The following is a 13,998-nucleotide window of genomic DNA, read 5'->3' as shown; positions in this document are numbered from 1 at the left end:
CGGACCCTGCAATCGTAGCGACCTCCTCGGCACTGCAGTCGTGAAATTCAAAGGAAAAACTTGATTTAGCCAAAGGCACCTTCAAAATTTGCTGGTGTGACCTGGACCCACTTTCGCCTTTGCAGAAAACCTTGAATGCCACCAAGCCCTGGAAATCCCCTTGGAAACACTATCTCCCCCCCAAATGCTTAAATTACAGGAGAAAGGTCTCTTACCTTCTGCACGAATAAAAATTCGGGTTCAACATAAACGAAAACTGAAGCTATAAAAGATTTTAAAAGGAAGCAACAGAAATAGAAGCAAGCAAAATCCGCCCCGAATTGGATCTGACCGTTTGAACACACTGCAAACAACACGAAATGCCTTTTAAAACGCAAAAACCCGGGGAAACCACGTCTTTCTCCACGCACCCATTTTAAATTTAACGTCTGAAGCGAAAGAAAACCTTTATCTGTATTTATTTAATTCTTTATTTCCGCCCAATTACAAATCCAACCCAATATAATCTTCCTTTCGGGTTAACTCCCACCAAAACCTCTCTTGGCGTGGACGTTGAAGGCGCTTTGTGCGATAAGTTTGCAGGGGTTTTGATAACCTTGACTTTGCTTTTTTTGTGCGTGTGTGTGTGTAATTGTAACTCAGCTGTCAGATAATATCATTTCCTTTTGGATGCGGAATGGTTTAAAAAAAAAATGAAAAGGAAAAAATAATAAAGGGGGGAAAAAAAAAAAAAAGAAGAAGTGTTCCTGGGTTCTGCTTTTAAAAAGGCCAATTTTGGAGGGGGCAACGCCAGAGGATAGGTTTTGCTGGTGCCACAGACCCGAGGCGTGTGTGCATGGGGGTCCACACACGACCCACATGCATGCAGCCCTGCATGCACATACAATGCCACATAGCCCAGCCATCCTTCTGCTGCTGGAGCCCTAATTATAGCACAGATCCTGACACACGGCGGATATTTTAATCCACATACCACAGGCAAACCATGCAACCCCATTGCTTAGATCTGAGCAATATTTTCTCCCAACTTTTTAGGGAAATTCAAGCCATCCCTTCACATGATCCCCACTCATTGACCCCGAAAGAAGCCTCTCAATCCACCTAGCTTCAAATTCGGACAGGAACAAACCCGAATATTCACATTACACATAGATTTCAAGCCATATGCAGTCTCTACAGTGAAAATAAAATGTGTTCAATGAAAGCCTCTTTTCAGAAAATCCCAAACTTAAAACATCTGCTCAACACACAGAAACATTTTTTGCCTTCGCAAACAAGACCTCAATTCGCCAGGAAAAAAAAAAAAAAAAAAAAAAAAAAAAAAAAAAAAAAGCAGCTTTTTCCTCTCTGAGTCTCCCAACGAGCTTCCAAGCCATGAAATGAGCCACAGTGCACAACTCCAGCCTGAGATGTTTGTAACTGCAAATTAGACTCTACGCACTTTAATTTTGTACCCCACTTTAACACCGAGCAAAGCCAAAGAGGACAATTTCGCTTAGCACACGGAAATAAAGCATTTGCATAGAAAGCGATATGGAGGGGGAAAAAAAAAACCAGGGTTCATCTGCCTTCATAAACACAAAACCCCCCAAAGCAATCCCCCCCCGCCCCCCAAACAAACAGACCCCAAGTCTCTGCGATTTCAGAGCAAAACCACCTCATCTTATTACATTCTGCAGCGTCGATTGCAAGGACCAAATTAAATTTTTTTTTTTTTTTTTTTTTTTTGCATAAGTACACGCACAGCAAATTTTCTCCATATAAACAGCGAGAGGACGAGTTCGCAAATAGCTCTCTGCTCTTTTGTCCCAGCCCTAATATATACATTTTTTTTTTAGAAACCCAACATTTCTAGGAAGAATCTTTTTTTCCAAAAGACAGCAACAATACAGAACATTATTGTGCCAATTTCTGGAGGAGAAGTTGGCAGGGTAGAGAGCACATTACTGCATATTCGCATTCCTCTTGCTCTTATTAGCTATGGATGACTACTAATTGCTGAAATTAGCTACTGGTAATGAATGATTCCCTTACCTTTTGCTTCATTGTCAGAATTGTCAGTGCTGGTGTCAGTGTTTTTATTCAGGTCTTTCTCTGCTTCCGAAGGACTTATTTTGGGTGCTGGGGCGCTTTTTTCTGTTTTAATTTCGTTCGTGGATGTGTTCTGAGTATTATCTGTTTTTGTGTTTTCGGGGAAACTCACTTTAGCCACCGGGGGCGGCGGAGGAGGTGGAGGAGGTGGAGGTGCTGGTTCCAGATGCTCATTCCTTGGGTTCAGGCTCGCCCTGGATTCAAAACTTGCCTCAAACTCATTTGGATTGCTGCAGTTTGACGTCTTCTCCATGGAGGGGTAACCTTGGCTCGCTCGGTAGTAGCTAGGAACGGGGACTTCATGGTCATTTAGGCAAGACTCAGGCATTTGGTTGGGGTAGAGGGCTGTCTCTGTGGCATTTTTTGCTCTTTTATCAGCGTTATACATACAGCAAACATTCTCTTCCTTGACATTGGTTGGGAAGGAGCAGGATGGGAGCTGTCTTGCAACAGGTTGCTCGATCCTGTACGTATTTTTGGGGTCACACCAAGTGTCTAGCTGCGAAAGGTAAGATGGATAGGTGCTGAGAGACAAGGTAGCGCTATTCACCTCGTCCCTTTTGGAAAGAGACGGGATAATTCCACAGTTCCTCATGACTCCGCAGCTGAAATCGCTCCCAGGCTGCATGTACATCCCTTGGCTGGAGGAATAATTCTCCCCTCTACAGGTACCGGCCAACGAGTCCATCAAAAACGAGTTAGAAGTCACATTGTTGGGACATGACATTTTCAGAGAGGGTTTTTAAGGAGGAATACTCCAGCCAGGGGCTGACATCTTTTTTTTAGGGGGAGAAAAATATCAAGCACCATAATTATCCACGCATCGCTCAACGCCCCCCCCCCCCCCCCCGCCCTCCGCCGCCCCCCCCTCCCCCCACGTGACGCCCAGGCCAATGAGGATTGAAAATGGCCTTGATGATTCAGACGGGGGCGACGTCACGGGGGTCAAGTTGGCGGCACCGGGAGCGGCACCGTGGAGCAACAGCGACATCTGCCCGCGCCGGGCCGGGACCGGCCCGGGGAACAAAGGCGGAGGGAGAGACCCCCCCCCTCCCCGGCCCGGGCCGTGGGTCCCGGCCCCCCCTCGCCCCCCGGCTGTTTACCAACGGAGCCACGCGGGGAGGAGGCAGAGGAAGAGGGGAAGGGGGGGGGGGGGGGGGGACACCTTAAAAATTTTTTTTTTTTTTTTTTTTTTTCAAAATCACCCCCCTCTTTTTTTTTTCTTTTTTAATTGGCGGGCAAAACCTAAAATTGACCCACCCGCCCCCTCCCCCCCCCTTTTCCCCCTACCTTCTCAGAATGGCTTTTTTGCACCCCAAAACCCATTGGGGGTTTTAATTGTTGCCGCCCCCCCCCCCCGCCCCGTTCTCCTTCCTCCGCTCGGCTGCGCCTTCCTCCCCCTCCCCAGCCAGGCTGGGCACGGGCGAGCTCCTCCGGGCTGAGCCGGCTGCTGCTCCTTGGCGTTATTTTTACGCTGATTAAAATTATTGGGGGGTCGGGGGGAAGGGGAGGGGGGCGGAGGGGGTCGGGGGGGCCGCTTTGCTTTTGCTGCTTCGAGAGAGATGTGGGGAGAGAAAGCGCGGGGGGGGGGGGGGGGGAATTGGGGAATAATTCGGAGATCCTTCAGCCAGGCATTTCCCCGAAGCTCCTTAGAGCAGGTTGGATGTTGCCCAAGCAGCTTTTTTTGATGAAGAAAAAGACGGTGAAAACCTAGTTTTGCTTTATTTTCCCCTTTTTCTCTTTTCCCGCAGCGAAGCAGCTTCGCCTGCCCTGACTCCGCGAAGACAGCTTTTTCTAATTATCCACTTTCATTCCCGAACTGTCTTAAGTTTCTGGGCTAAAATGGGATGTGTGGTGCTGTGCGGGGAAACAAACAACAACATAATTCCTCGTGGAGAGGAAAAAAGGGGTCGAATTTGCGAGAAGGGAGCGACTTTCAGATGGTGAACTGCGAGAGTGCGGTGGTGTGGTGGGTTTTCTCCCCTCCTGTCTGTCCGTCTGTCTGTCTCTTCGCCTGCTCCCTCTTTCTCTGCGAGAAACGGCTACTGGGGGGTAGCAAAAAAAAAAAAAAAAAAAAAAATCCAATCTGAGACTCGCTAAATATCATGCAGAAGGCTTCGCGAACTGCAACTTGCCCGATTTGGTCGGATGTTATTTGATTTTCATTTTTTCCTGGGGTGATTTCACGAGGAAAGTTACTTTTTTCTCTCCAATATTTCCTCTCTCCTCTTTTCGTGGCGCAATCCGCTGCGATGGGAGCTCAGGTTGTTGTTTTCTTCTAAATTTTAAATCTCCGAGCAAGATTTGATGCCTTAAATACGACGGAATTTAAACCTGCGTGGTTACCGTGCCCTCCCCCCCAACTTTATTTTCTTTATTATTTTCTAAATCGTCTAGTAATAAAGCTCTATAGGTTTTTTTCATCATTTTCCCCGGCGTGTTGCAGTGCTGGTGGGTGAACTCTGATTTTAGGTGAAGCGGCGCATTAGGGCAATGGCGAATAAATAAATAAAAAGGGAGATAGCCCGGAATTTCAAGATCATTACGATTAGAAAGAGACGGGTTCAGAGTCACTTTCAAGTGAAACAAAAAGAAACGCCACCTTTCATAAAAAAAAAAAAAAAAAAAAAAAAAGAAAGAAAGAAAAAAAAAAGAAAAAAGAAGGGGGAAGAAAAGGAAGGGGGGAAGAAAAAGAAGGAAGAAAAAAGGAAAGGAAGCAAAATCGTGGAAAAAAAAAAAAAGTACGTCTGAGCAGAGAAAGTGGAACTTGACCGTTTGGGGTGATTTGTAACGGTTTAGAGCAAAGTCCTGCTTAAATATTCTCACGTCTGCAAACCTGTTTTCCCAAAGATTTTCAAAAGCAGGGCTGTAAAATCCCCCTCGACTTAACTTTCAAGAGCCTTGCGGGTCTTCTCTCCGCATCAAGTGGGACGAGTTTCAATATCTTAGGCCGAAAAAGCCTAAAAGTGCATAATCCTATTTCGTGTGCCCCCTTCCCCAGCACAGTAAAAGCTTTCGTAGGCTTCAGACGCCATTTGGTTCCCCTGGAAAGCTATTTGCGACTTTATTGCCTCTATTTGTGTTATCTGCATAGGTCTTTTTAAAACAGTTTGATAGAAATCGTTCAGTTTTATGATATCCAACGAAAATTCCACATAATATTTATAAGCAAAGAATAAAACTTTAGTATGGGAGCCAATATTTTCTCATTTATAGGTGATGAAATTAAAGACCAATGCAATTTTGTATTATATTGCTTTTTTTTTTTTTTTTTTTCCCCCGGTTTGATTTTTTTTTTCCCCCCTCTTCTACTTTATTTTTGCAGCTGATGTGGCTGGCCGATAATTTATGCTGCTCAGTCAAACAGTTACACATGTGCATTTTTGGGGACACCAAAATTTGACCTCATAGTTTCCTGTATTGTCTGCCTAAAGATTAAATATGTTTTCCTGATTTTTTCGCCCTGTATTCTGGTGGGTGCTTTTGTCGAAGGCGATATGAAGGAGTTGCAGGGAGCACATCAAACGTGACTTTAAATAATTCGAATCTGCTTCTCCGCAGAACCAGGCGCTTCGCAAGAGCATCTCGAGCAAACCTCCCCATCCAGGTTGCTGGAGAGAGAAAAAAACGGGGCTGGAAACCTCATCTTTTATGAATGTGTAAACGTTGTGAGTATAAAATAAAGATTTACACCGTTCACAGGCGTTTTGTTTACCAGTTTTTGCCAGCAGAAGGTACCGGTGCAAATGTCTGAAGGCTTTCAAGCCTGTTTCGCGAGTTGCTAATCAGCATTTTCGGGAGCAAAGGGGGCTGAGTAAATATCAAATCGGATTGTTCATGAAAATATGACCTGAATATATCTCGAAACTTCACCGTGATGGGTTTTTTGGGCCACGGAAGAAGGAAGCTGACGTTAGGAAGCAGCACAGAGGCGTCTCCAGGAGACCGAATATTGTTTAAAGTTAAAAATAATTAGAAGTATGATAAACATGGGTCATTAATGGAAAGAGAAATAAAATTCATCAGCCTAAGTGGAACCCCCGTTGGGAAAAATGCTTTACTCTAATTACAGAAAATAAATACGAACAAATGCTATTAAAACTTTAAAGGGGAGAGTCTACCCGTGGTAAGGACTTTAATAACCTACTTTGAATTTTACACACTTTTAGGGGAACCATATACACGTCCGACGTTCATCCCCCGCCGCCGTCGGGCTCCATCCCCACGCCTTTCCTAGAAAGCTCCTTCCCCCCCCCCGTGGGTTCAACCTGGCCTTGTGGGGCCAGTTCAGGGGGGTTCACCCCAGCTCGGGGGGCACAGCAAGAAGAAAGGGGGGGTTCGCCTTTCCTCGGGGCCGGGTGCGCGGAGCGGGCTGTCCCCGCGTCCTCCCATTGTCCCAGCGCCACAGACAGGGCGATTGCCCCAAACCGTCCCCCGAGCAGCGCTGGGATGCCAGGGAAGCCGGGGAGCCTGCTAGGCAGGGACGAGGGGACGCGGGGGGGGGAGAAAAGATGCCAGAAAAGCCCCTCTTCTGCCCGTCAGCCCGAGGAGTATATAAATGTCTGCAGTTTCCAAGACAAAGCGTCTCTCAGACTTCCCCGGAATATTTTACCTGTCCCCTTTTCAATCTAATTATTTAACCGTGAGTTATGTGTAGAAAGTGCTTCTTATGCCCATTGTATTTTTTTCCAAGTTTTCTTACGTTTTTATGACAAACATTCATTTTCGCTCCGAGGAAGTATTTGGTAGCAACACTTTAATGATTACCTTAAATTTGTATTTCTGCCCGGTATTATGCCCCATGTTGTAGCGGAAATAATTCTGATTTATGACAAAGTACACTGGAGTACAATAACAGCGATGCAAAAATAAAACCCACGCCTTTATATGTTGGCTTAGAAACTGTAAACTATCACCACAAGAAATCTATCAAACTTTACAATCCCTCTTACCCTGCTTCCTTCTTTCTGAGTAACTTAAGTCAAAGAATTATGGAATGATATTATGTTCCTTGAGGTGGTATTGAAAACTGTGTTCAAGCTTTTCTACCCCCAACATAGCACCCATGTACTGGATGGAGTTTGGACCCTTTTCCTTTCCCTTTGATCATGAAGGCGAAATTTGGAAAGTGTAATTCATATATAAGCAACAGCAGGCAGGGTGACAGAGCACAACGATGTGACACGGGGATTTTGGAGGAGTTTATTCAGTGCTGAAATGTTTCCTTTAATTTTCCAGCCGCGTTAACAAACTTAAATATTGCCCCCCCCCCCCTTCCCGGGGAAAAAAAAAAAAAAGAGAGAGAGAGAGAGAGAGAATTATTTCTAGAAGAGATGGGGAAGTTCGGGTGGGAGCTCTGGAAATGTGGATTATTGCTCGTTTGGAAAATTAAAGGTGATTTTGGGTGGTTTGTGTTTTGGATTTTTTTTTTTTTTTTTTTTTTTTTTTTTTTTTTTTGGTCTGGGAAATGCTGGTGGCTGCGCTGCGGTTTTTAAGCTGCAAAATCACTGAGCGGATGATGGCAATGCGGATTTTGGAGAGCCCCTTTCATGAAGTTAAAAAAAAAAGTGAAGTTGAAAGAGGCGAAAAGTAACGATGAAAGGTAAAAATTGAAAACAATGAAGGACGTGCTAAAATGTGGCTCTGCCTTGCAAGTTAAGAGCAAACCTCAAAGAATTCCTATTTTTCACATATGACGATAGGAAAATGATTTCTTTCAAACTTTGTTAAAACGTTGATAATTTAACAGGCGCCTTTGAAGCGGCAACGCCGGTCTGCTGAGCGCTTCAAAATAAACATTATTGTTTCAATTACAATTTTAACAGAATATGGAGAGCACGGCGAGGACGGGAGATTAACACTCACGTTTCTCCCTGAGAAAGAAAAAGCAGCAACCGGGGGGGGGGGAACCCAATAAATACAAATTTCACACCCATAGCACGGAAATAAGCTGGAGATATTGGACCTGAAGGCTGACCTTTTAATTTCGCTATATTTGCTTAAATTTGGGGGGCTCTACCTTCTAAACACAGATACCGCCGCAGAGGGTGAGAGTACTGAGAAACATATGTGCAGGGAGAGAATTTTCTTTACAAACCACTGTAATTCTCCTTTTTTTTTTTAATTTTTAAATATTTTTTTCCATACCTGCAGCCCTCATCCCGAGAGATAACTTCGCCTATCTCCTGCTTTCTTAGTCACCCGCTCTTCTCAAACCCCAAAGAGTTTCGGCTGTTTTAACCGTCATTTGTACCGTCACATACGGTTTATATCAAGCACATCTTTAAAGCAGAGGACTGCAGATTTTCTTGAGCATGTATCACTTAATTCAAAGAGAGGAATTAGGCCGCTTTTTAACAATTAAAACGAACGAATTTACTTTGCTACTTGTAGCACATAAACAATTGTAATGTTTACATTAAGTCTTCCCCCCCTTTTTTTTTTCCAAAATGAATAAAGTTTTTTATGGGCTCCATCAGCAATATGTTCCAGCCTAATTCCTCAACTCCAGATTAAAAAAAAAAAAAAAAAAAAAAAAAAAAAGGCAAGCCTTATGAGGTTGCAAACCACATTCTCGTGGTTTCATGTTGTAATTTAGAAGTTATCAAAAGCAGAGAAACGTGCTTCCATCTAACATATGCTGTGCATCCCTCTATCCCCCAACTTTATGAAAGGCGGATAAGCCAGGCCTTAATGAGCCGCCATTTTGGGGCAAAATAGTATAAGTCATATTTTTAACATATTCCCGGAGAGCGGAGGGGCAGCGCCGCCCTGAGCCTCCCCCCACCCCGGCCAGCGTCTCCTTTTGGGGGGGGGGGCTATTTATTTTTAGGGGGGTGTTTATTTGGGGGGCCTATTTATTTGGGAAGGCCTATTTATTTTTGGAGGTCTATTTATTTGGGGGGGGTCTACTTCCTTTTAGGGAGCTCTTTATATTTTTTGGGGGGTGTTAAAAACCAAATCGCAAGTTTGCAAACGCTTCGCCTCAAATCCGCAATTCCTTCCCCAAAGTTTCTCCCTCCCCCCCTCCCTCCCTCCCTTCCCCTCCCTCCTCCTTTTGCCGGTGGCTTTACAATATTTCAGCAGCAAATTCGCCGCCGGTCCCCCTTCGGCAGAGCGGTGCTTCAGGAGAACCAATTTAATCGCCTTTCGCCAAGGTTATGGGCCACCGGGGTCCCTGGGAGGGGGCTCCAGGACTGGGAATTGCTGCCTGCTTTGCCTGTACCAGCCCTGCCTCTCCGTCGGGAGCAGCTATTGCTCCTATAAAAGTTCCTCGTACACAAATAAATGAATTCACCCCAGGATCCACAGGCGAGGATTAGCTCAATTGATGGTCGATTCGAGTCCACTTGCCAAAACCACTGGCTTTCTTCTTCGCTTTTGCGAAATCCCGGCTCTGGCCAAGTTGCAAACCAACGTCAGACCCGTGAGGAAAAGTGGAAATGGTCAAAAGGATGGAAATGGTCAAAAGGCAGGATTTCCCCTCGTGGCTATTGGGTGCCGCTCTCGCGGAGTTGCTCAGCTGAAAGTTGTTTATTTACAGGCCACCACGGAGGTTTCGCCTTAGCACACAGTCAAGGTTACGTGCTCCTGCCCTGGCACCTTCGGGAGAGGCTGCGGGGGCCGTGGGGTGCTGTGGGTGCAAGTGGGTGCGTGTGCGTGGGGGTGCGCAGCCCCGTCCGACCCGGCGAGGATCTCTGCGCCCTTTCATCCGGCATTCGCAGCTCTTACAGATCCCCCCTCCCCAGTCACGCTTCTTTTTTTTTCTTCTTTTTTTCCTTTCCCCCCCTTTTTGTCTTTTCTTTTTTCCTTTCTTTTCTTTTTTCTCTCCTTTCTTTTCCCCCTTTCTTTTCTTTCTTTCTTTTTTTTTTTTTCAAAAATGGAATTAATTTTCTTTGTATAGAAGCCAACATAATTGAACATTATTATCCCGCAAGAAGCCAATTAGAAGCCGGCCCCCTCGCCTCCTTAGCTCTCTGCAATATTTCACAACAAAGTCACCCAGAGCTGCTTCCAATATGTTGTGTATGAAATCCAGGGAGCAATAGGAAACAGGTTGGGTTGGTGTGTTTGTACGTCACACGGAAAGGGCCTTCGTAATTAGTCTGGGTGTCATTAACGTAGAGCACAGAGCGAGCTCCCCAGCCTATGAGGGAGGCTTTATTGTGATGGACATCCGAGGTAGGAATAAAGTTGATGGAAAAGCCTAAATGTGTGCTGGGAATTAAAAAAAAAAAAAAAAAGGGGGGGGGGGAGAGGAAAAACTTGTAAAACTTTTACGCCAAACAAAGTTATAAAAACTTTTCATGCGTTAAGATATCAAAAGGTTTATAACAATAATAAAGAGTGTGTGCCGTGTGTGTTAAACCTGCTTCGAAATGCATTAAATGCTGCGCGGCTGAGTTAAATATTAAGCGTCATAAACGCCACGCGGGGTTCAAAATCAGAGTTTGGGGTTGGGTTTTTTTTCCTTCGGGGGAAAAGTGGGGGGGGCCCCCACCCTGGCCCCCCCCGGCTCCCTGGAGGCGGGGCGGCCGGGGAGCCGCGACCCTCTCTGATTCCGCTTTATTACAAAAGGGTTAAAGGTGATGGACTTGACTTTATTGAAGTTCAAAGACATCATATATTCACATTTTTCTTCCTGTGGGGCTCACTCCCACCCCTGCATCCCCCGGCCCGCCTCGGAAAACCCCTCGCCATGGCAATTTGGGGGGTTCTGCCCTTAAATACGAGCCGGCCCCCCAAAAAACCCGGCGCCGGACCCTCCCCTCGCCCCGCCGCACATGTCACCCTCCCTATAGGTGCACGCTGCCGAGATACATATGTCTCAACCCTGTTCTGCTTGTACGCTCCCCCATTGTGGTACCCAAAGCATCTTCGGTGCCCCCCCCCGTCCTCCGCCAGCCCCTTCTCCCCCCCTCCCCAGAACATTAACAGCCCTTTTCCTACATGGCACTGATGCTTAATGCTGCTGTAAACTCCCACATGGTCTATAAACTTGGATTTTACAACTAGCATTCCATTTTAGCTCGCGAAAACTTTGAACTAGGCCTACAGTTTCATTGTGCTGCAGTTGAACTGGAGCCTTGGAAAAGGCGGGGGGGGGAGAAAGGGAGGGAGGGGGAGAGAGGGAAAAAAAAAAATTCCCTGGGCAAGACTCCCTTATTTGTTTACTATTTACTGCGGAAGTCTTTTCCTTTAGCCAGACGGGGTAATTAAGAAAAATTAAGCTGTTTAGTGCTGCAGTCTTTATTACAATGTCTAGACTAGCCGCTTTTGTCCGGACAGCCGCTGCTGTTACGGAGCATTAACTGCCGCTTCTGACCTCCCGATATTCACCTTATTGCACCTCTCTTTAGTTTTCCTAACCTTGGGAAGGTTTGGCAAACACTCATTAAAGAAAGGTGCTTTTTTTTTTTTTTTTTTTTTTTTTTTTTTCCCGGGGGTGGGCGGTGGAGGATAAGCCCCCTCCTCGGGCTGGTCCCGGCGTGCAGCTACATCTGCCAGGAAGATGGCTCCTATCTTCATCTTGTCTATTTTACTTTGCAGCCCGCAAAAAAAAAAAAAAAAAAAAAAAAAAAAAAAGAAAAAGGAAAAGAAAAAGAAGAAAAAAATCCCCTCCTTTACGCCTAGTTTATTGAATGTAAAGCTTAGGCGAGATTTTAGGGCCGGGGACAAGCATCCTTTCAGCAAGCAGGCTTTGCAAAAATAAATAGAAAATAAAGAAGCGTTTTGCTATCCACGGAGCCCCTTTTTCTTCCCTTTCCCACTCTTTTAATGAGAAACATGCCTCTGAACATCCTTTCAAGATCATATCGTGACGGGTCTATCACGAAAGCTTGAAGTTGGTTTGCGTTTAATTGCGCGGGGGGGGGGGTAGGGGTGTTTGGATGGGTGCAAACGAAGAGCATTTTTGTGGGTTTATCATTTTTTTTCCCTACCGTTGTCAAATAAAATCAGAAGACACCATCAAAGGGTTTTTCATTCAACAGGGTTGTATTTAAAAGCAAGTATGAGAATTTTACAAGAACACGCTCAATGGATGGGAATATAATGTGCTGTTTCTTGGCTGCTGGGGGCTTTATTCCCCCCTCTTTGTCCCCCCCCCCCCCGCCCTCGTCCATATGCGCAATCCCATCGCTCCACATCAGAAAGCAGGAGAGCATCCAGATTGGAAACCTCAAACATAAACCACCACCCCCCCCCAAAAAAAACCCAACCCTTCCGAATTGTTGTATGTACACAAAATACATGCACCACATCACCAACGGCATCTTCGGGATTTCTTTGTCCTCGAAAACGTTGTGTTGCTTTCGGACACTGCGAGAAAAAAGTCATTGTGCAAACGGGGGGGGGGGTGGGAAGAAAAATCACTTTTATGCCCTGTGCCTGGGAGTTGAACTTGTTTTCCTTAAGCAGGAATTTAAGGACTTGACTTTGCATTTGTGCTTTGTAGGTATAAGGTATCCTTGACTTATGGAAATGCAGCTCGTTTCTCGGTGTAATTAGAGTTTCATTCTTTTTTTATTATTATTTTTTTATTTTTTTAAGAAGACTAATATATTGTTCTCATGAAAATGCAAAAAGATTAACTACAACCGGAAAACAGCGAAAGACATCTGGAGCCAAATTCAGAGTAGGATTACTGGGCCAAGAAAAATCCTATAAATTTCAGTTCGCTGATGAATACAATGAACTCCACACCAAACGTGTACTCCAAGGTGGAGGTTTCATATTAATACCAGTCCTATTAGAGCAGATTGCAGTGAGTCCCATGAATATGGATGATGATATTTCTGATATGCATTCAGGTATTTAAACTCCTATAGAAAAAAAAACCCACACCACAATGACCGCAAAGAGGCTTTTAAGAGGGGAAATTCTAATAAAATGGTCAAATAAAATCATAATGTAGAACAGCTTGCAATGTCTTTATTTGCCACAGAATTTCACAGAGTATCCCGGGGACTCACTTTACATACACAAAGAATTTTTCTTAATTATTATTCTTTTTCAGGATTTTTTTTTTCTCTTGTTGTTCTTCGTCTCCCATTTCCAGGGGAAAAAGAAAAAAAAAAAAAGAAAAAAAAAAAAAAGCACTACGAAATTTATTTACAAACCATTTCAGAGACAGTTATTGCAAATGCATTTTCGTATGGATTCCCCCCCCCCCCCCGACTCCAAATGTAGAAATGATACTGCAGAGAATATATATATATGGATATATATGTGCACACACTCCCAGATATATATGCATATATATATTTTTAGAGAGAAAGGGTGGATGGAGAAGGTGGAAATAATGATCTTCCTTAGAACAGAGATGAGCGGGGTGGGTGTGAATGTGCACACACGCACACACGAGGACACACATGTCTGTGTGTGCATACACACACACACACACACACACACTCACCCCAGATGAAGTGATTTGATCCTACAGGGAGACTTTGGCCGCTCTTGTGATAACAGAGCTGCATACTGAAATCACCGTGGTAGTAACACACAGCACTGCGGTTTATTCAAATGGACAGGGTGCCTAGATAATAATAACAATAAAAATAAAAATAATAATAATAATAATAATAATAAAAAAGGGGAATCCCAACCTGTTCAGGAAAAAAAAAAAAAACAAAACAAAACAAAAAACAACCAAACAAAAAAAAGGCAAAAAAAGAAAAAAAAAAGTTAAATAAAACGTTCGTGGAATTCAAGTCCTTGAAGCGGGAACTGAAAGAAAATCTCACTCCTTTTGTTACTCAGCACTGTCCCAGACATACAAATATAAGTAACGAAAAGGCTTAAACTTTGAGGTTGCTTTGTCGACTCAAAGGGCAAACCCATGCTCGCAACTGTTCCTCCTCAATACACATACACTTCACCAGCAGAGGGGATTTCAAAAGATGT

The 13,998-nt window shown here is 44.6% G+C and overlaps 1 protein-coding gene across 1 annotated transcript in view; it reads right to left on the bottom strand.

Moving 5' to 3' along the window:
- HOXC10 (homeobox C10) overlaps positions 1-2,824 on the bottom strand; it is a 4,075-nt gene extending 1,251 nt beyond the window's left edge. The window contains exon 1 of the mRNA XM_049797777.1: positions 2,035-2,824. Coding sequence (XP_049653734.1) covers positions 2,035-2,818 — 784 coding nt within the window. The 5' untranslated portion in view covers positions 2,819-2,824. The remainder of the gene's footprint in view (positions 1-2,034) is intronic.
- Between the last annotated feature and the right edge of the window lie 11,174 nt (positions 2,825-13,998).

Source organism: Accipiter gentilis, unplaced genomic scaffold (assembly GCF_929443795.1).
Source record: "Accipiter gentilis unplaced genomic scaffold, bAccGen1.1, whole genome shotgun sequence".
NCBI classification, from domain to species: Eukaryota; Metazoa; Chordata; class Aves; order Accipitriformes; family Accipitridae; genus Astur; species Astur gentilis.
The sequence above is the reverse complement of the archived record's forward strand: the minus strand, read 5'-3'. Positions and strand labels throughout refer to the sequence as shown.